At 42.8% G+C, this 22,535-nt stretch overlaps 1 protein-coding gene across 2 annotated transcripts in view; it reads left to right on the top strand.

Moving 5' to 3' along the window:
• Positions 1 to 22,535, top strand: part of nphp4 (nephronophthisis 4) — a 520,514-nt gene that overhangs the window by 82,277 nt on the left and 415,702 nt on the right. For both annotated transcript variants that reach the window (XM_061904800.1, XM_061904799.1), the window contains exons 5-6: positions 9,153 to 9,302; positions 19,018 to 19,154. In XM_061904800.1, the coding sequence (XP_061760784.1) occupies positions 9,153 to 9,302; positions 19,018 to 19,154 (287 nt within the window). The remainder of the gene's footprint in view (positions 1 to 9,152; positions 9,303 to 19,017; positions 19,155 to 22,535) is intronic.

The raw sequence follows: 22,535 nt of genomic DNA, 5'->3' as shown, positions 1-22,535 counted from the left end.
ATTCCAGCATTTACTGTCTATCAATATTTTTCTCCCAGCTATTGATTGTACTCTCAAAGTATTCTGCTTCAAACCTGGAAATACATCAGTCTTCCAAGTCCTTCTTACCTGACATTAAAATCCTATTTGTAATCATCTCTGTTACCCCCCCCCCCCCCAAAACCACTGCTACTATTTATCTGATCCTGAGCCATTTCCCAACCCTCCTCCCCTTTTTTTCTACCTCAGTTTCCCGTTCTTTTTCACATCTTCTGCCAAGCTGCCGCTCAGCCGACTCTGAGGCACCACATAAACCAGCGCTCACTACAGTGCTAAGGAGATCTTTTTTTTATGGTGGGAGTGGGGTTAGCATCTAATCTATGCACACAGCATCTGACAGGCACCTGAGGTCCATGCATAATGAATAACAAGAAATAAATGATGAAAAAGTTGTCTGCAACTGGGCGCCATCTGTGCTAAGGAAGTTCTATTTGATGCACCTTTTTCTCTCTTTTCATACCAGCTTTTTTCCTATTTTTTTTTTTCAACCGAAAGCTTCTTTTGTCAATGCATTGTTTAAAAGGCAGGTATAAAGCTATTTTGCAGCTGAAAAGATTCAACTTAAACTTTTTTTCTCTTTTGGTCTTTGAGGTTTATAGTCTGTTTGAGAGAGTGAAGTAATAAAAAAGGGGAGTGAGGGGAATAAGACCCACTTTATACTTTTGTATTCCACAACCTTCTTTCCTTTCCTCTGTTGTAAGTTCAGCAGGATATTGATATTTCAGTCTTTGAAAACGTATTGTACCGTATTTCCTTGAATTGCCGACGGGGCGCTAATTAATTTAAAACCTCTTCTCACTCCTGCGCTTACCAAAGGCATGCGGTAAAAGTAAGCATGCGCTAATTATTTTAAAACCTCTTCTCACTCTAGCACTTAGCCATATTGAGCAAATTGGCTATTTCTGGCAATTTATTTAAGTGTGTATCAAACTGGTAGCCCTTGGTTTCAAAAGGGTTGGTGACCCATGCCTTAGATTAAATATATTTACCCCAGTAATAACATCAAAACTTACCTGACTGGATGAAATCCTTGGGCTCAAATACATTTTATCACCTGGTGGTGCTTTACTCAATACTATTGTCGTTGTCATGAATGTCATGACAGGTTTGGTATTGTTTCCCTTCCAGTGGTCTTATTTTCAGTTGTACTTACTTTTCGCTTCCTTACTTTGTCTCCCACACTTGTCCCTGATTGGCAATCCGAGCACACTGGTTCCAGTTTGCCAATCGGACTTCTTCATAAACCATCCTGCCCTGCACACAGTGCTCAATAATTTTTTTGTTTTCAATTTTATGTTCCTTGCATGTGCACTTCCCAGCTGCACTATTTTATTTTGACATTAAAGTTAGGGTTGGGCGAAAAAGTATATCTCAATATATTTTCATTTAAACCTGATATTCCATATATTTTGATACATTTTCCTGTAAAAGATATACATATAAATATATTCATAAATTGAAGTAAAAGACAACTGTACTATAAATAGTCAGTGGCACTTTTGGGTATCAACACAGAAAAGAAAACTGTTTAAGTAGCACAGAATTACATAACATAAATAAAATAGATACATATTCTTTCTACATAAAATGAATAACATAGCTGTGCAAATAACACAACGTGTATCAAACTCCGATAAAAGATACATTTGCAGGCAGGCACTTTTTAATTCCCAGTCCACGATGTAATGGACTGTAGCACATGTACGGTTCTGGTCAGCACCAAGTAAGTGGCTTAATTATGCGGCTATGATCTTCCTCACTTTGGCGTACATTTTTGGCAGCATTTCTTATGCGAAATATGCACTCGAGAACAGTTTTGATTTGGGCTTGCATGGTAAACAACTCAAATTAACGTTTTATCCATGCAGACGCCTACATATGTCCAAATGTGACCAAGTAGACGCATTGCGGGTTACCTGGACGTGGTCTAAATTGCTAAAAGAAAAATGGAACAATCAGAATCAGAAATACATTATTAATCCCTGAGGGGAAATTATTTTTTTTTTGTAGCACAATCTCATTAAAAATCAGACAAACATTACAGGAAGACAGAACAGGATCGCTGACGGGTCTGCCAACTTCCGGCGCACCTTACGAAAAAGGTGAGAAACAGGTTAACGCTAGGGCGGGGGTTAGAAAAAAAAAACAGTTTAAGAGAAGGGATCCAGACTGAGGCCAATGGGGAAAAACCTAATAGCCATAGCACACATAAGCATGTGTGTAACAGGGAAACATGAAAGAAGTTAAAAAAAAAAAAGCCCTGCAGAAATCATGAAAGTGCCAGCCCTTGTCACAAAGTCCAAAACAGGGATGGGAATTTTGGCGCCGCCAAGGTCATTTATATAATATAATGCCAATGTGTGAAGGCACCAGATTGGCTAGCTCTACTATCAGCTGACGACATCAACCAATGACATTGCCCGTTATAGGCGTCTGCACGCGTCGTTTGCCGACAAAAAAATCAGACGAACATTACAGGAAGACAGAACAGGATCGCTGACGGGTCTGCCAACTTCCGGCGCCCCTTACAAAAAAGGTGAGGAACAGGTTAACGCCAGGGCGGGGGGGTTAGAAAAAAAAAACAGTTTAAGCCCGGGCCCCTGGAGAAGGGATCCAGACTGAGGCCAATGGGGAAAAAACTAATAGCCATAGCACACATAAGCATGTGTGTAAGAGGGAAACATCAAAGAAGTTCAAGATAAAAAGCCCTGCAGAAATCATGAAAGTCCCACCCTTTGTCACACAGTCCATAACACGGATGGGAATTTTCCGCGGGTCCGCGGAATTCCGCCGATTTTTGCGCTGCCAGGATCATTTATATAATATAATGCCAATGTGTGAAGGCACCAGATTGGCTAGCTCTACTATCAGCTGACGACATCAACCAATAACATTGCCCGTTATAGGCGTCTGCACGCATCGTTTGCCGACAAAAAAATCAGACAAACATTACAGGAAGACAGAACAGGATCGCTGACGGGTCTGCCAACTTCCGGCGCCCCTTACAAAAAAAGGTGAGAAACAGGTTAACGCTAGGGCGGGGGGTTGGAAAAAAAAAAAACAGTTTAAGCCCGGGCCCCTGCAGAGGGGATCCAGACTGAGGCTAATAGGGAAAAAACTAATAGCCATAGCACACATAAGCATGTGTGTAAGAGGGAAACATCAAAGAAGTTAAAAAAAAGCCCCGCAGAAATCATGAAAGTGCCAGCCCTTGTCACACAGTCCAAAACAGGGATGGGAATTTCGCCGATTTTAGTGCCACCAGGGTCATTTATATAATATAATGCCAGAAGCATTTAAGTCTCACCTTAAAACTCATTTGTATACTCTAGCCTTTAAATAGACTCCCTTTTTAGACCAGTTGATCTGCCGTTTCTTTTCTTTTTCTTCTATGTCCCACTCTCCCTTGTGGAGGGGGTCCGGTCCGATCCGGTGGCCATGTACTGCTGGCCTGTGTATCGGCTGGGGACATCCCTGCGCTGCTGATCCGCCTCCGCTTGGGATGGTTTCCTGCTGGCTCCGCTGTGAACGGGACTCTCGCTGCTGTGTTGGATCCGCTTTGGATTGGACTCTCGCGGCTGTGTTGGATCCATTGTGGATTGAACTCTCACAGTATCATGTTAGACCCGCTCGACATCCATTGCTTTCCTCCTCTCCAAGGTTCTCATAGTCATCATTGTCACCGACGTCCCACTGGGTGTGAGTTTTCCTGGCCCTTATGTGGGCCGACCGAGGATGTCGTAGTGGTTTGTGCAGCCCTTTGAGACACTAGTGATTTAGGGCTATATAAGTAAACATTGATTGATTGATTGAATGTGGCAAGGCACCAGATTGGCTAGCTCTACTATCAGCTGACGACATCAACCAATGACATTGCCCGTTATAGGCATCTGCACGCGTCGTTTGCCGACAAAATCTAGTCCCTGATCCTCAATTATTGTGAGCGTTTCTGAACTTGTATTCTGTTTATATTGCTTGTGTTTATCGGCGACTAATCTGGAAAGAAAACAGTAGCTCTCAATTAACACGTTTCTTAAAATCAGACATGGTTAAGCTTATTCAAGATAGGATTGCTTCATTAGCGAAAGATATCGATAAGGGCGTGAGAAACAAGTGGAACTGGGCGTGGCTCGATATATCCATCAAACTGAAGGTGAAGATTAACAACAATATCGTAGAAGTAGACGAACTGATCAGCGATTTCATTGCAAAGTGCGATGATCCGGGATGTGTGAAGTGCTTATGTTGCAAGGACATTGTGAACTATGGATCTCGGGGAACTCTTTGACCACGTGAAATCGGCAAGGCATCTAAGTAAAGTGTTTACGGAGAAGTCATTTTTCACTGGGATCTGCCTTCAAGCTGAAGTCAAACATCGTCACAAATGCAGCCTCAAATCAACTATCGAAGCCTCCCACCTCCGACTCGGCTCCTCTCACACCAATCTACGACAGACGAGTCCATTCAGAAGTACAATACACCATCTCGTGTATTTCAACATTTTTATATTTTGAATTCTTGTTAATCCATTTATAGGCCTATTTTTGTCTATAATCCAAAAGTGTGCAAGAATTTGATATTCGTCACGTCCGTTGTGTCCTGACCAAGACACTTCACCCTTGCTCTTGATGGGTGCTGGTTGGCGCCTTGCATGGCAGCTCCCTCCATCAGTGTGTGAATGTGTGTGTGAATGGGTAAATGTGGAAGTAGTGTCAAAGCGCTTTGAGTACCTTGAAGGTAGAAAAGCGCTATACAAGTACAACCCATTTATTTATTTATTTATTTATCATTTATATATGTGTACACTTGTATACATAAATTTCATCACATGATACATTTTCATGAAAATATTTGCTAATAAACGTGAAATTTTTGGTCAGGAGAATATTGTTAGATTTTGCCTCAAAATAGCAGGAAAGGCATCCTAAGCTAACATAGATTTCAAAGTTTTTATGGGGGGGGCATGCCTCCAGACCCCCCCTAGCAGGCGAGTGAACTATGTGAACTCGGGTGCGGCCTTCCACAAAGCGGTGTTTTAGGATTAAAAATGTTTCAGCTGATTTTCAATCAATCAATCAATGTTTATTTATATAGCCCTAAATCACAAATGTCTCAAAGGACTGCACAAACCATTACGACTACAACATCCTCGGAAGAACCCACATAAGGGCAAGGAAAACTCACATCCTGTGGGACGCCAGTGACAATGCTGACTATGAGAAACCTTGGAGAGGACCTCAGATGTGGGCAACCCACCCCCCTCTCTAGGGGACCGAAAGCAATGGATGTCGAGCGGGTCTAACATGATACTGTGAAAGTTCAATCCATAGTGGCTCCAACACAGCCGCGAGAGTTCAGTTCAAGCGGATCCAAGACAGCAGCGAGAGTCCTGTCCACAGGAAACCATCCCAAGCGGAGGCGGGTCAGCAGCGTAGAGATGTTCCCAACCGATACAGGCGAGCGGTCCATCCTGGGTCCCGACGAGCGGTCCATCCTGGGTCTCGACTCTGGACAGCCAGTACTTCATCCATGGTCATCGGACCGGACCCCCCTCCACAAGGGAGGGGGGGACATAGGAGAAAGAAAAGAAGCGGCAGATCAACTGGTCTAAAAAGGAGGTCTATTTAAAGGCTAGAGTATACAGATGAGTTTTAAGGTGAGACTTAAATGCTTCTACTGAGGTAGCATCTCGAACTGTTACCGAGAATACGAGGGAAACACCAGGAACACAAAAAAACGACACAAGCACAGAGCTCCTGCCACTACAGTGGCGCCATCTTCCATATTTTTTTTTTATAGATAAATCGCCTGCTTGAATATTTCCTCTTTTCTTTGACTCTCTCGACGTCATTTGGCATGCTCTCTGAGAGAGCATGAGGAGGTTGAGGTGGGCGGGGTTGGGGTGGTGGGGGGGGGATAAGGGGTAGCGGGGGGGGGGGGGGGGGGATTGTAGCGTCCCGGAGGAGTTGGTGCTGCAAGGGGTTCTGGGTATTTGTTCAGTTGTGTTACGGTGCGGATGTTCTCCCGAAATGTGTTTGTCATTTTTGTTTGGTGTGGGTTCACAGTGTGTTACAGATTTGTAATAGTGTTAAATTTGTGTATACGGCCACCCTCAGTGTGACCTGTATGCCTGTTTACCAAGTATGCATTGCATTCACCTATGTGTGTCTGTAAAAGTCTCATATATTATGTGACTGGGCCGGCACGCTGTTTGTATGGAGGAAAAGCGGACGTGACGACAGGTTGTAGAGGACGCTTAAGGCAATGCCTTTAAAGGCCTACTGAAATGAGATTTTCTTATTCAAACGGGGATAGCAGGTCCATTCTATGTCTCATACTTGATCATTTTGAGATATTACCATATTTTTGCTGAAAGGATTTAGTAGAGAACATCGACGATAAAGTTAGCAACTTTTGGTCGCTAATAAAAAAGCTTTGCCTGTACTGGAAGTAGCAGACGATGTGCGCGTGACGTCACGGGTTGTAGGGCTCCTCACATCTGAACATTGTTTATAATCATAGCTTCCAGCAGCAAGAGCTATTCGGACCGGGAAAGCGACAATTTCTCCGTTAATTTGAGAGAGGATGAAAGATTTGTGGATGAGGATAGGCGGCGGCAGTGGGAGCGTTTCAGATGTAATTAGACACATTTACTAGGATAATTCTGGAAAATCCCTTATCTGCTTATTGTTTTAATAGTGTTTTAGTGAGATTGTAAAGTCATACCTGAAAGTCGAATGGCTGCGGTGAAGGCCAGTGTCTCTGAGAGAAGCCGAGGAGCCAAGATCACAGCTGCCTTTTTGAGCTGCAGTGGGAGGACGTAGAATCCACTGATATCTCCGGTAAGAGCTGATTTAATATCATAATTTTCCCATCCAAAAACTTGCTGGTTGACGTAGAGAAACATGTTCGCTTGACCTATGTTAAAGCTTCACAACAAACAAAGAAACACCGGTGATAAAGGCAGCTGCAATCCACCGCTTTCCCCCAACAGCATTCTTCTTTGACGTCTCCATTATTAATTGAACAAATTGCAAAAGATTCAGCAACACAGATGTCCAAATTGTTGTTTAATTATGCGATGAAAAGAGACGACTTTTAGCCGTGTTTAGTGCTGAGCTAATATGTCCGCTACAACCCGAGACGTCACAAACACGCGTCATCATTCCGCGACGTTTTCAACAAGAAACTCCGCGGGAAATTTAAAATTGCAATTTAGTAAACTAAAAAGGCCGTATTGGCATGTGTAGCAATGTTAATATTTCATCATTGATATATAAACTATCAGACTGCGTGGTCGCTAGTAGTGGCTTTCAGTAGGCCTTTAAGACACGCTCCCAATATTGTTGTCCGGGAGGGGCACTGAAATCCGGGAGTCTCCCGGAAAAATCGTGAGGGTTGCCAAGTATGACCTACGCTACGCCTACCGTCTCTGCATCTTGTGGTTCAAGACCAACAGTACTATTTTTTTCTGCCACAATGTCCCATCATCCCAAAATGTCAGCGTTGCGAGACAGTTTTCACTTCAGGTTGCCGTATCGCCCTGGAGGAGTGAACTTCTTCCCTCGATTGTCACTCATGCCGCTACAAGTGCAATCATTAACCCCAATCGGGGTGAAACATGGTGAAGAAAGCCAACGTATACGTGACACATCACCATTTTTCTCAACCTTCCAGATGGTTTGTGCTTGGTGTCGATGATTGCGGATTGTGTTGCGAGCCACATGTCGTCTGTTGGCCTGCTTGAGAGATGACAATGTCGTCCTCATCGCTCACAGCTCGGGTCCCATCTATGCCGCCCGTCGCCTTCACGGAGGAGCATATTTTCCAATTGGACTGCTTGTCATTTCGGTAAAGGCCTGGAAAATGATACTGGCGAGTAAAGGAACATTGTGGCGAGGTCTCTGACAGCCAAATGGGATGTTGGAAAATAATAAGTGTCTGTGTGTTGGGTGTCATTTTACCTGTTCTGTTTCAAGGAAGTGAATAATAGTTATTTTGTTGGATGAGTGGAATATCATATGTATTGAAATTAGGGGTGTGGGAAAAAATCGATTCGAATACGTTGTGCGATTCAGAATCGATTTTATTTTTTGAAAAAATCTATTTTTTTCATTCATTTTTTTCATGTATTTTTTATTTTTATCAATCCAACAAAACAATACACAGCAATACCATAACAATCCAAATCCAAAACCAAACCTGACCCAGCAACACTCAGAACTGCAATAAACAGAGCAATTGAGAGGAGACACAAACACAACACAGAACAAACCAAAAGTAGTGAAACCAAAATGAATATTATCAACAACAGTATCAATATTAGTTATAATTTCAGCATAGCAGTGATTAAAAATCCCTCATTGACATTATCATTAGACGTTTATAAAAATAATAAAAAAGAACAATAGTGTCTCAGTGGCTTACACTTGCATCGCATCTCATAAGCTTGACAACACACTGTGTCCAATGTTTTCACAAAGATAAAATAAGTCATATTTTTGTTTCGTTTAATAGTTAAAACATATTTACATTATTGCAATCAGTTGATAAAACATTGTCCTTTATAATTATAAGTGCTTTTTTCTTTTAAATCTACGACTCTGCTTGCATGTCAGCAGACTGGGGTATATCTTGCTGAAATCCTATGTATTGAATGAATACAGAATCGTTTTGAATCGGAAAAATATCATTTTTGAATCGAAAATCGAATCGAATCGAAAAAAATCGATATATTATGAAATCGTGACCCCAAGAATCGATATTGAATCGAATCGTGGGACACCCAAAGATTCACGGTCCTAATATATATATATATATATATATATATATATATATATATATATATATATACACAATATATATATACATACATACATATATACATATGTATGTATGTATGTATATATATATATATATAAGTATATACATACATATGTATGTATATATATATATATATATGTGTATATGTGTATATGTGTATCGTGGCCCCAAGAATCGGTATTGAATTGAATCGTGGGACACCCACAGATTCGCAGCCCTAATTGAAATGTATTCATCATATCAGCTTTCTTCATGTATGACAAATCATGTGTTCAAAATGTCTTTGGCAGACGGCGATCTTTTGAAAGCCATTGATGGAGCACACTTGGAGTGCGGGTTAAAGGGACATCCTTCATTGGCTCCCATGATGCACCTGCTTCCGGAGAATGTCCTTGTGTCCAAAGATGAGAACATTCCTGGTCTCGCACCTTCTCCAACAGGTAAACTCACCACGGACATTAAAATCAATATTCAATGTTTGAGATCCAGAGGGCTGCATGGAGAATTATGTCGTTTGTCTCTATATTTTTTGATATTTTGTCAGATCGAAACAAAAACAAATATTTCAGATGGTAGAAATGGGAATTGCAGCATTGCTCTTTTTGGTCAGTGAAAACGTACATTGGCACGAGTTGAATTGGTTCTGTGATGGAGCTCGCAACCAAAAATATTAACACTAAAACATCAATCAATCAATCAATGTTTATTTATATAGCCCTAAATCACAAGTGTCTCAAAGGGCTGCACAAACCACAACGGCATCCTCGGTTCAGATCCCACATAAGGGCAAGGAAAAACTCAGAACCCAGTGGGATGTCAAGGTGAATGACTGTGACAAACCTTGGAGAGGACTGCAGATGTGGGTGACCCCCCCTCTCTAGGGAAGACCGGATGCAATGGACGTCGAGTGGGTCTAACATAATATTTTGAAAGTCCAGTCCATAGTGGATCTAACATAATAGTGAGAGTCCAGTCCATAGTGGATCTAACATAATACAGTCCAGTCCATAGTGGATCTAACATAATAGTGAGAGTCCAGTCCATAGTGGATCTAACATAATAGTGAAAGTCCAGTCCATAGTGGATCTAACATAATAGAGTCCAGTCCATAGTGGATCTAACATAATAGTGAGAGTCCAGTCCATAGTGGATCTAACATAATAGAGTCCAGTCCATAGTGGATCTAACATAATAGTGAGAGTCCAGTCCATAGTGGATCTAACATAATAGTGAAAGTCCAGTCCATAGTGGATCCAACATAATAGTGAGAGTCCACTCCATAGTGGATCTAACATAATATTGTGAAAGTCCAGTCCATAGTGGATCTAACATAATAGTGAGAGTCCAGTCCATTGTGGATCTAACATAATAGTGAGAGTTCAGTCCATAGTGGATCTAAAGTAATAGTGAGAGTCCAGTCCATAGTGGATCTAACATAATAGTGAGAGTCCAGTAGTCCATAGTGGATCTAACATAATAGTGAGAGTCCAGTCCATAGTGGATTCAACACAATAATGAGAGTCCAGTCCATAGTGGATCCAACATAATAGTGAGAGTCCAGTCCATAGTGGATCTAACATAATATTGAGACTCCAGTTCATAGTGGATCTAACATAATAGTGAGAGTCCAGTCCATAGTGGATCTAACATAATGATGAGAGTCCAGTCCATAGTGGATCTAACATAATAGTGAGAGTCCAGTCCATAGTGGATCTAACATAATAGTGTGAGAGTCCAGTCCATAGTGGATCTAACATAATAGTGAGAGTCCAGTCCATAGTGGATCCAACATAATAGTGAGAGTCCAGTCCATAGTGGATCTAACATAATAGTGTGAGAGTCCAGTCCATAGTGGATCTAACATAATAGTGAGAGTCCAGTCCATAGTGGATCCAACATAATAGTGAGAGTCCAGTCCATAGTGGATCTAACATAATAGTGTGAGAGTCCAGTCCATAGTGGATCTAACATAATAGTGTGAGAGTCCAGTCCATAGTGGATCTAACATAATAGTGAGAGTCCAGTCCATAGTGGATCTAACATAATAGTGTGAGAGTCCAGTCCATAGTGGATCTAACATAATAGTGTGAGAGTCCAGTCCATAGTGGATCTAACATAATAGTGTGAGAGTCCAGTCCATAGTGGATCCAACATAATAGTGAGAGTCCAGTCCATAGTGGATCTAACATAATAGTGTGAGAGTCCAGTCCATAGTGGATCTAACATAATAGTGAGAGTCCAGTCCATAGTAGGGCCAGCAGGAGACCATCTCGAGCAGAGATGTCCCCAACCGGTCCACCCCGGGTCCCGACTCTGGACAGCCAGCACTTCATCCATGGGGAAATTGTCGCTTTCTCAGTCCGAATAGCTCTAGCTACTGCTGGCTATGATTATAAACAATGTTCAGATGTGAGGCGCTCTACAACCCATGATGTCACGCGCACATCGTCTGCTACTTCCGGTACAGGCAAGGCTTTTTTATTAGCGACCAAACGTTGCAAACTTTATGGTCGATGTTCTCTACTAAATCCTTTCAGCAAAAATATGGCAATATCGCGAAATGATCAAGTATGACATAGAACGGACCTGCTATCCCCGTTTAAATAAGAAAATCTCATTTCAGTAGGCCTTTAATGTAACATTATAACATGTCTTAGATGTAGTATTCAAAGTAAAGTACAGTTTAAAAACCTATTATGGCAAATTTTGCATGAATAGTCCAGTCCATAGTGGATCTAACATAATAGTGAGAGTCCAGTCCATAGTGGATCTAACATAATAGTGAGAGTCCAGTCCATAGTGGATCTAACATAATAGTGAGAGTCCAGTCCATAGTGGATCTAACATAATAGTGAGAGTCCAGTCCATAGTGGATCTAACATAATAGTGAGGTCCAGTCCATAATGGATCTAACATAATAGTGAGAGTCCAGTCCATAGTGGATCTAACATAATAGTGAGAGTCCAGTCCATAGTGGATCTAACATAATAGTGAGAGTCCAGTCCATAGTGGATCTAACATAATAGTGAGAGTCCAGTCCATAGTGGCTCTAACATAATAGTGAAAGTCCAGTCCATAGTGGATCCAACATAATAGTGAGAGTCCACTCCATAGTGGATCTAACATAATAGTGAGAGTCCAGTCCATAGTGGATCCAACATAGTAGTGAGAGTCCAGTCCATAGTGGATCTAACGTAATAGTGAGAGTCCAGTCCATAGTGGATCTAACAAAATAGTGTGAGTCCAGTCCTCAGTGGATATAACATAACAGTGTGAGTCCAGTCCATAGTGGATCTAACAAAATAGTGCGAGTCCAGTCCATAGTGGATCTAACATAATAGTGCGAATCCAGTAGTCCATAGTGGATCTAACATAATAGTGAGAGTCCAGTCCTTGGTGGATCTAACATAATAGTGCGAGTCCAGTCCATGGTGGATCTAACATAATAGTGCGAGTCCAGTCCATGGTGGATCTAACATAATAGTGCGAGTCCAGTCCATAGTGGATCTAACATAATAGTGCGAGTCCAGTCCATAGTGGATCCAACATAATAGTGAGAGTCCAGTCCATAGTGGATCTAACATAATAGTGAGAGTCCGGTCCATAGTGGATCTAACATAATAGTGCGAGTCCAGTAGTCCATAGTGGATCTAACATAATAGTGAGAGTCCAGTCTATGGTGGATCTAACATAATAGTGCGAGTCCAGTCCATGGTGGATCTAACATAATAGTGCGAGTCCAGTCCATAGTGGATCCAACATAATAGTGAGAGTCCAGTCCATAGTGGATCTAACATAATAGTGCGAGTCCAGTCCATAGTGGATCTAACATAATAGTGCGAGTCCAGTCCATAGTGGATCCAACATAATAGTGAGAGTCCAGTCCATAGTGGATCTAACATAATAGTGCGAGTCCAGTCCATAATGGATCTAACATAATAGTGCGAGTCCAGTAGTCCATAGTGGATCTAACATAATAGTGCGAGTCCAGTAGTCCATAGTGGATCTAACATAATAGTGCGAGTCCAGTCCATGGTGGATCTAACATAATAGTGCGAGTCCAGTCCATAGTGGATCCAACATAATAGTGAGAGTCCAGTCCATAGTGGATCTAACATAATAGTGCGAGTCCAGTAGTCCATAGTGGATCTAACATAATAGTGCGAGTCCAGTAGTCCATGGTGGATCTAACATAATAGTGCGAGTCCAGTCCATAGTGGATCCAACATAATAGTGAGAGTCCAGTCCATAGTGGATCTAACATAATAGTGCGAGTCCAGTCCATAGTGGATCCAACATAATAGTGCGAGTCCAGTCCATAGTGGATCCAACATAATAGTGCGAGTCCAGTCCATAGTGGATCTAACATAATAGTGAGAGTCCAGTCCATAGTGGATCCAACATAATAGTGAGAGTCCAGTCCATAGTGGATCTAACATAATAGTGCGAGTCCAGTCCATAGTGGATCCAACATAATAGTGCGAGTCCAGTCCATAGTGGATCCAACATAATAGTGCGAGTCCAGTCCATAGTGGATCCAACATAATAGTGCGAGTCCAGTCCATAGTGGATCTAACATAATAGTGAGAGTCCAGTCCATGGTGGTAAACCTATCTTGTGCAATGTTCTAAAGAAGACTTCAGGAGCTTGCATTATTGTACATTTTTCATGGCTTTTAACCCCAACCTCTTTGCAAACTTTTTTTTCAATCATAAGTTTAAATGTCTAAAGTGCTCAGGAAGTGAGTTTCTCGGGGGGGGGGTGTAATGAAGTCTGTCACTTCCTTAGCCGCAATCATTGGGAGTTTGTGCAAGGTATGGCAACAGGCTAATCCTCTTCATGTTCTGGGTCTGTGAGCAGTGGAGACCTAAGCTTCCTTTTAAGACCCACAACCAGCGGCTTGATATTCACACCCGCTTTCAAAACAACGCTCTGGAGACAACGGCTGCAATCAAATTCTCAGTTGCCACATTTACTGATGTTGAAGAGATTAAAATCACAGTGTTGATGTTCTTTCTGTTGTGCTGGGGCGTTGACATGGTGTACTTTTAGTCTTTCATTCAACGCTTCAGCAGCTCTCTTCAGCCAAATAAAAACAAATGGGTGTTTGTTTGAGGCATGGCGGTCACAGGTCTTTGACACAAGGACACGCAACAATAGAACGGTCATTCTGAAGTAGTTTGAGATCTAGTCTGTTGTTATTTTATTCACTCCACAAGATGGCAGTAGTTACATTTGAAGTATCATGAATGGTCAGCACTTTAAAATGTTAGTCATGCTATTCAGCCATTAGTGCAGGGGTAGGGAACCTATGGTTCCAGAGCCAGATGTGGCTCTTTTGATGACTGCATCTGGCTCGCTGATAACTCTGACCTGACGTAGCTTAACACGATAAGTAATGAATAATTCCACTTGTAATCACAGTGTTAAAAATATTGTTAAAATTATAAAACATTCTCATGCATTTTTAATCCATCTATCCGTTTTCTACCGCACCTGTTCAAGAAGTTGCGTTAATGGTAAGAAGTTATTTATTTATTATTGGTTAGTCAATCAATCAATCAATGTTTACTTATATAGCCCTAAATCACTAGTGTCTCAAAGGGCTGCACAAACCACTACAACATCCTCGGTAGGCCCACATAAGGGCAAGGAAAACTCACACCCAGTGGGACGTCGGTGACAATGATGACTATGAGAACCTTGGAGAGGAGGAAAGCAATGGATGTCGACCAAAAACTTTAACAAACAAAATCACTCTCTCTCAGAGGAAACAAAGAAATCAATCAATCAATCAATCAATCAATGTTTATTTATATAGCCCCAAATCACAATTGTCTCAAAGGACTGCACAAACCATTACGACTACAACATCCTCGGAAGAACCCACAAAAGAACCCCCCCCCCCCCCTCTAGGGGACCGAAAGCAATGGATGTCGAGCGGGTCTAACATGATACTGTGAAAGTTCAATCCATAGTGGCTCCAACACAGCCGCGAGAGTTCAAGACAGCAGCGAGAGTCCCGTCCACAGGAGAACATCTCAAGCGGAGGCGGATCAGCAGCGTAGAGATGTCCCCAACCGATACACAGGCGAGCGGTCCATCCTGGGTCTCGACTCTGGACAGCCAGTACTTCATCCATGGTCATCGGACCGGACTCCCTCCACAAGGGAGGGGGGGACATAGGAGAAAAAGAAAAGAAGCGGCAGATCAACTGGTCTAAAAAGGAGGTCTATTTAAAGGCTAATGAGTTTTAAGGTGATACTTAAATGCTTCTACTGAGGTAGCATCTCGAACTGTTACCGGGAGGGCATTCCAGAGTACTGGAGCCCGAACGGAAAACGCTCTATAGCCCGCAGACTTTTTTTCAATCAATAAATAAGGCAAGGCAATACTTAGCAAAACTTGGTTCAAGGCTGGAGGCACGTAGCGAGACGATATACTCTGGCACAAGACAAAAGGAAGACCAGACATTTATACACATGAGGGAGGGTGACACAGGTGGGCACAATCAGGCAATCAGGAGAGACATCAGACCAGTGAAACAGGAGGAAGGGCAAGTGAGCTGAAACGAGAGGGAGAGTTAACCTTTCAAAATAAAACAGGATGATGGCTGGTTTGTAGGTACGTCAGAAAGGACTCATGCTTTTGGGACTTTTCCTGGGAATTATGTGTCACCGGCTTGGCCGGGATCTTCAGCTCTCACTGGATCGGTTCGCAGCCGAGTGTGAAGCGACCGGAATGAGAATCAGCACCTCCAAGTCCGAATCCATGGTTCTCACCCGGAAAAGGGTGGAGTGCCATCTCCGGGTTGGGGAGGAGACCCTGCCCCAAGTGGAGGAGTTCAATCAATCAATCAATCAATGTTTACTTATATAGTCCTAAATCACTAGTGTCTCAAAGGGCTGCACAAACCACTACGACATCCTCGGTAGGCCCACATAAGGGCAAGGAAAACTCACACCCAGTGGGACGTCGGTGACAATGATGACTATGAGAACCTTGGAGAGGAGGAAAGCAATGGATGTCGAGCGGGTCTAACATGATACTGTGAAAGTTCAATCCACAATGGATACAACACAGTCGCGAGAGTCCAGTCCAAAGAGGATCCAAGACACAGCAGCGAGAGTCCCGTTCACAGCGGAGCCAGCAGGAAACCATCCCAAGCGGAGGCGGACTAGCAGCGTAGAGATGGCCCCAGCCGATACACAGGCAAGCAGTACATGGCCACCGGAACGGACCGGACCCCCTCCACACGGGAGAGTGGGACATAGAAGAAAAAGAAAAGAAACGGCAGATCAACTGGTCTAAAAAGGGAGTCTATTTAAAGGCTAGAGTATACAAATGAGTTTTAAGGTGAGACTTAAATGCTTCTACTGAGTCTTGTTCACGAGTGAGGGAAGAGTGGATCGTGAGATCGACAGGCGGATCGGTGCGGCGTCTTCAGTAATGCGGACGTTGTACCGATCCGTTGTGGTGAAGAAGGAGCTGAGCTGGAAGGCAAAGCTCTCAATTTACCTGTCGATCTACGTTCCCATCCTCACCTATGGTCATTAGCTTTGGGTCATGACCGAAAGGATAAGATCACGGGTACAAGCGGCCGAAATGAGTTTCCTCTCCCTTAGAGATAGGGTGAGAAGCTCTGCCATCTGGGAGGAACTCAAACTAAAGCCGCTTCTCCTCCACATCGAGAGGAGCCAGATGAGGTGGTTCGGGCATCTGGTCAGGATGCCACCCGAACGCCTCCCTAGGGAGGTGTTTAGGGCACGTCCAACCGGTAGGAGGCCACGGGGAAGACCCAGGACACGTTGGGAAGACTATGTCTCCCGGCTGGCCTGGGAACGCCTCGGGATCCTCCGGGAAGAGCTAGACGAAGTGGCTGGGGAGAGGGAAGTCTGGGCTTCCCTGCTTAGGCTGCTGCCCCCGCGACCCGACCTCGGATAAGCGGAAGAAAATGGATGGATGGATGGATGGGTTTTACCACATTCACCTGGATATTCAGGAGCAGAGCACGTTTGTTGTGCCCACCTTTAGCAGACACGCATCTTCACAATAGTTGTCTTGGGAAGACATGAAGACGTCCTCACCTTCCGTCACGAGTGCATGTGTGTGTTGCCACACTTCCCATAAGAGAGACTGGATGCTGAAGACACTGCTTTGAATGCAAAATCTACCATTTTGTTCCACAGCTATTTGCGCATCCAGCAAATCATACTTTTTTCCAGAGACCAAGCCTGCTCTTATGTCCTGCATCTGGCCAACACATTCAATCAATCAATCAATCAATGTTTACTTATATAGCCCTAAATCACTAGTGTCTCAAAGGGCTGCACAAACCACTACGACATCCTCGGTAGGCCCACATAAGGGCAAGGAAAACTCACACCCAGTGGGACATCGGTGACAATGATGACTATGAGAACCTTGGAGAGGACGAAAGCAATGGATGTCGAGCGGGTCTAACATGACCAGACAAACCACTGAATTATGATTTTGACATTTTTGGAGACTCACTGATTAACATTTCCATAAAATGTCTGTCACAGATGATCTTTCAGAGCTTTGAAGACTATTGAAGAAACAACGTGACCCTCTTTAGTTAAATCTGCCAATATGAGGTTCAAGCCTTTTCACAAAGCTAAGTTTTTATTACGTCCACAGGTTTATGGCTATTCATTGTTAAATGTCAAGTTAAAGTTAATACCATTTGACAGGATGTTAAAGATGTAAGTTTCTTTAGTCACCAACTTCAATATCTGGTAAATTTAGACAAAGCCTCCACAGCTAATGACTAATATGGATGGGATAGTAACCACTATTGTGTTGTGATTTGTGCAGCCCTTTGAGACACTAGTGATTTAGGGCTATATAAATGAACATTGATTGATTGAAATGACAAGACAACATGAAACCAAACAAAACCCAGACAATATTTCACCCAGGTGTGACAAACATATTCGCGCTTGAAGCCAAACCACCGCCAGACGATGCACCCCGTGCAGTTTTTCTTGGGAAGTAAATCAATCAATCAATCAATGTTTACTTATATAGCCCTAAATCACTAGTGTCTCAAAGGGCTGCACAAACCACTACGACATCCTCGGTAGGCCCACATAAGGGCAAGGAAAACTCACACCCAGTGGGACGTCGGTGACAATGATGACTATGAGAACCTTGGAGAGGAGGAAAGCAATGGATGTCGAGCGGGTCTAACATGATACTGTGAAAGTTCAATCCACAATGGATCCAACACAGTCGCGAGAGTCCAGTCCAAAGCGGATCCAACACAGCAGCGAGAGTCCCGTTCACAGCGGAGCCAGCAGGAAACCATCCCAAGCGGAGGCAGATCAGCAGCGCAGAGATGTCCCCAGCCGATACACAGGCGAGCAGTACATGGCCACCGGATCGGACCGGACCCCCTTCCACAAGGGAGAGTGGGACATAGGAGAAAAAGAAAAGAAACGGCAGATCAACTGGTCTAAAAAGGGAGTCTATTTAAAGGCTAGAGTATACAAATGAGTTTTAAGGTGAGACTTAAATGCTTCTACTGAGGTGGCATCTCGAACTTTTACCGGGAGGGCATTCCAGAGTACTGGAGCCCGAAATGAAAACGCTCTATAGAGCTAATAAGCCAGAGTCCTTTGAAGGCAGATTTCTTGCCGGGACATATGGTACAATACAATCGGCAAGATAGGACGGAGCTAGACCGTGTAGTATTTTATACGTAAGTAGTAGTATCTTCCATCGTTTGTTACCAGATTCGCACCTTCTCTCTCTCGTATTACCACTCGCAACGCACCGTTAGCATCACAGCTAATGTTACCCATGTAGGGCGTGTGACGTCTGACGTGTGTAAGGTGCGCTTGTTTTAAGTCTCTGTGAGAAGGAAAGAAACGAGAGAGTGGGGAAACGCATGCAGTGTAATGCCAGCAGCTAAAAGCAACTGTGAGAACTAATACTCGAATATCACCATATAGTCATTTTCTATATCGCACAGAGACAAACCCGCGATGTATCGCCCAGCCCTAATTGGAAGTGAGGTAAAGAGGGCAAATGCCTGAAGCTGGAGTGCTCTCCGAGCCGTAGAAGGAAATCCCATCGATGCAGACGGCGTGAACGTGCTCTGATACCGAGTTTTTTTTCCACTTTCAACAGGCGATGCTCTGTTGAAACCTGTGCTGCTCAATATGCTGCCCTTCACCCTGCACAGACTGACAGTCTGCCTCCAGCCGTCCCTCGAGGCCTTTGAGAATCAGCTGCTGGAGCTGATCAATGCCGACTGCCAGAACACGGTAACACGCTGCTCTTCCATCACAGGCCAACGTCTTTATCCGCCTTTCATGTGGCAAAATGGGCGTTAGTTTCACTTCTTCTGTAAGGGTCACCTAATGTCACCAATTTCTTCTGTAAGCAAGATGACAATATAATAACATCTTACTCATGCACAATGAAAACAGTTTAGATATAAGCTTCTGAGAACGTTGAATAGGAGTTTCTAGTGTTCAATCCATGCTAGTATTCAGAGGTGGGTAGTAACGCGCTACATTTACTCCGTTACATTTACTTGAGTAACTTTTGGGATAAATTGTACTTCTAAGAGTAGTTTATATGCAACATACTTTTACTTTTACTTGAGTATATTTATAGAGAAGAAACGCTACTTTTACTCCGTTCCATTGATCTACATTCAGCTCGCTACTCGCTACTTTTTTTTTATCGATCTATTAATGTTTGTTTTGGTTAATGACAGAGCTTCAAAGTAGAATCTATGCATGCCTGCGTTTCACCAATCACATGCAGTCACTGGTGACGTTGGACCAATCAAACAGAGCCAGGCGGTCACATGACCCGACTTAAACAAGTTAAAAAACGTATTCGGTTGTTACCATTTAGTGGTCAATTGTACGGAATATGTACTGTACTGTGCAATCTACTAATAAAAGTATCAATCAATCAATCAATCAAAAGTGTAAAGGAAAAAAGGCACTTTTTATTTCAACCGTACTTCCCGTCAAAAGCCTAAAGACTGATCGCACAGTTCCTGTCTTCACAATAAAAGCGCCGCTCCATCACGCCTGCACTAACAAAATAAGAGTCTCCGAAAGCCAGCGCAAACAAGCTAGCAAGCCACGGAGTTTGCCGCCAATGTATTTCTTGTAAAGTGTATAAAAACGAATATGGAAGCTGGACAAATAAGATGCCAAAAACCAACCACTTTCATGTGGTATTAGACAGAAAAGAGAAACTTTTTTTCTCCTCCATTTGAAAACGTGGACGTCTGATTCCAATCAATGCAAGTCATCAGAATCAGGTAACACACCAATTTATATTCTTGTCTTCATGAAAGATAGGAGTCTATATGTTAAACATGCATGTATATTCATAAAAACACCTTTAACATCTGAACAAAAACGGCAAAATAAATAAATATAAATTATATACTGTATATATAAATATATATATGTATATCAATCAATCAATCAATGTTTATTTATATAGCCCCAAATCACAAATGTCTCAAAGGACTGCACAAATCATTACGACCACAACATCCTCGGAAGAACCCACAAAAGGGCAAGGAAAACTCACACCCAGTGGGCAGGGAGAATTCACATCCAGTGGGACGCCAGTGACAATGCTGACTATGAGAAACCTTGGAGAGGACCTCAGATGTGGGCAACCCCCCCACCCCCCCTCTAGGGGACCGAAAGCAATGGATGTCGAGCGGGTCTAACATGATACTGGGAAAGTTCAATCCATTGTGGCTCCAACACAGCCGCGAGAGTTCAGTTCAAGCGGATCCAAGACAGCAGCGAGAGTCCCGTCCACAGGAAACCATCTCAAGCGGATCAGCAGCGTAGAGATGTCCCCAACCGATACAGGCGAGCGGTCCATCCTGGGTCCCGACGAGCGGTCCATCCTGGGTCTCGACGAGCGGTCCATCCTGGGTCTCGACTCTGGACAGCCAGTACTTCATCCATGGTCATCGGACCGGACCCCCTCCACAAGGGAGGGGGGGACATAGGAGAAAGAAAAGAAGCGGCAGATCAACTGGTCTAAAAAGGAGGTCTATTTAAAGGCTAGAGTATACAGATGAGTTTTAAGGTGAGACTTAAATGCTTCTACTGAGGTAGCATCTCGAACTGTTACCGGGAGGGCATTCCAGAGTACTGGAGCCCGAACGGAAAACACTCTATAGCCCGCAGACTTTTTTTGGGCTCTAGGAATCACTAATAAGCCGGAGTCTTTTGAAGGCAGATTTCTTGCCGGGACATATGGTACAATACAATCGGCAAGATAGGATGGAGCTAGACCGTGAGTATTTTATATGTAAGTAGTAAAACCTTAAAGTCACATCTTAAGTGCACAGGAAGCCAGTGCAGGTGAGCCAGCACAGGCGTAATTTGATCAAACTTTCTTGTTCTTGTCAAAAGTCTAGCAGCCGCATTTTGTACCAACTGTAATCTTTTAATGCTAGACATGGGGAGACCCGAAAATAATACGTTACAGTAATCGAGACGAGACGTAACAAACGCATATATATGTATATATATATATATATGTATATATACATATATATGTATATATATATGATATGTGTGTGTATAAATGATATGTGTGTGTATAAATGATTTGTGTGTGTATGTATGATGTGTATGTATATGTATATATGAGGTAGATCACCTCGACTTGGTCATTTACTAAGTAATTGATAAACGTTGAAAAACTTATTGGGGTGTTACCATTTAGTGGTCAATTGTACGGAATATGTACTGTACTGTACAATCTACTAATACATGTTTTAATCAATCAATCAAATCAATGAATGCCTACTGAGGCTATGGTGCTGTTAAGTTATTGTGGCTCAATGTGCCATTTTTTTCGTTTTATTTTAATGTACTATTATTTAATATATATTATTGTTTTAGTTGCTTAAGAGATATTCCTGGCTCTGAATTTGTTCATTGCTATTTGTATGTTTTTGTGCATTATTTTTTGGCGTAATCAGGTTACTCATCAGTTACTCAGTACTTGAGTAGTTTTTTCACAACATACTTTTTACTTTTCCTCAAGTAAATATTTGGGTGACTACTCCTTACTTTTCCTTGAGTAATAAATCTCTAAAGTAACAGTACTCTTACTTGAGTACGATTTCTGGCTACTCTACCCACCTCTGCTAGTATTAAAGGCCTACTGCAGGGGTCGGGAACCTTTTTGGCTGAGAGAGCCAAAAAGCCAAATATTTTCAAATGTATTTCCGTAAGAGCCATATAAATTTTTTTTAACACCGAACACAACTAAACGCGTGCATTATTAAGTAAGACCAACATTATTAGAGTATAATAGGTCTCTTATTCTTTGTAATAACGTTGTTGTTCTGAAGCTAACTGTGGAGGGGGGCGTGGCCTGTGGGCCTGCAGTGAACTGGGGTGTGCCAGGACCGGCCTCTAAATCAGCGACAGGTGTGTAGACGGCCCACCTGGGCCTTGTAATCTAAGCAACTGTCACTCTATTATAAGTTCCCTCCATGTGTGTGTGAATGGGTGAATGTGGGAGTAGTTTCAAAGCGTTTTGAGTACCTTGAAGGTAGAAGTGAAGTGAAGTGAAGTGTGAATTATATTTATATAGCGCTTTTCTCAAGTGACTCAAAGCGCTTTACATAGTGAAACCCA

The sequence above is a fragment of the Nerophis ophidion genome, linkage group LG06 (genome assembly GCF_033978795.1).
Source record: "Nerophis ophidion isolate RoL-2023_Sa linkage group LG06, RoL_Noph_v1.0, whole genome shotgun sequence".
Lineage (NCBI taxonomy): Eukaryota > Metazoa > Chordata > Actinopteri > Syngnathiformes > Syngnathidae > Nerophis > Nerophis ophidion.
This window is presented reverse-complemented; position numbering and strand designations above follow the sequence as displayed.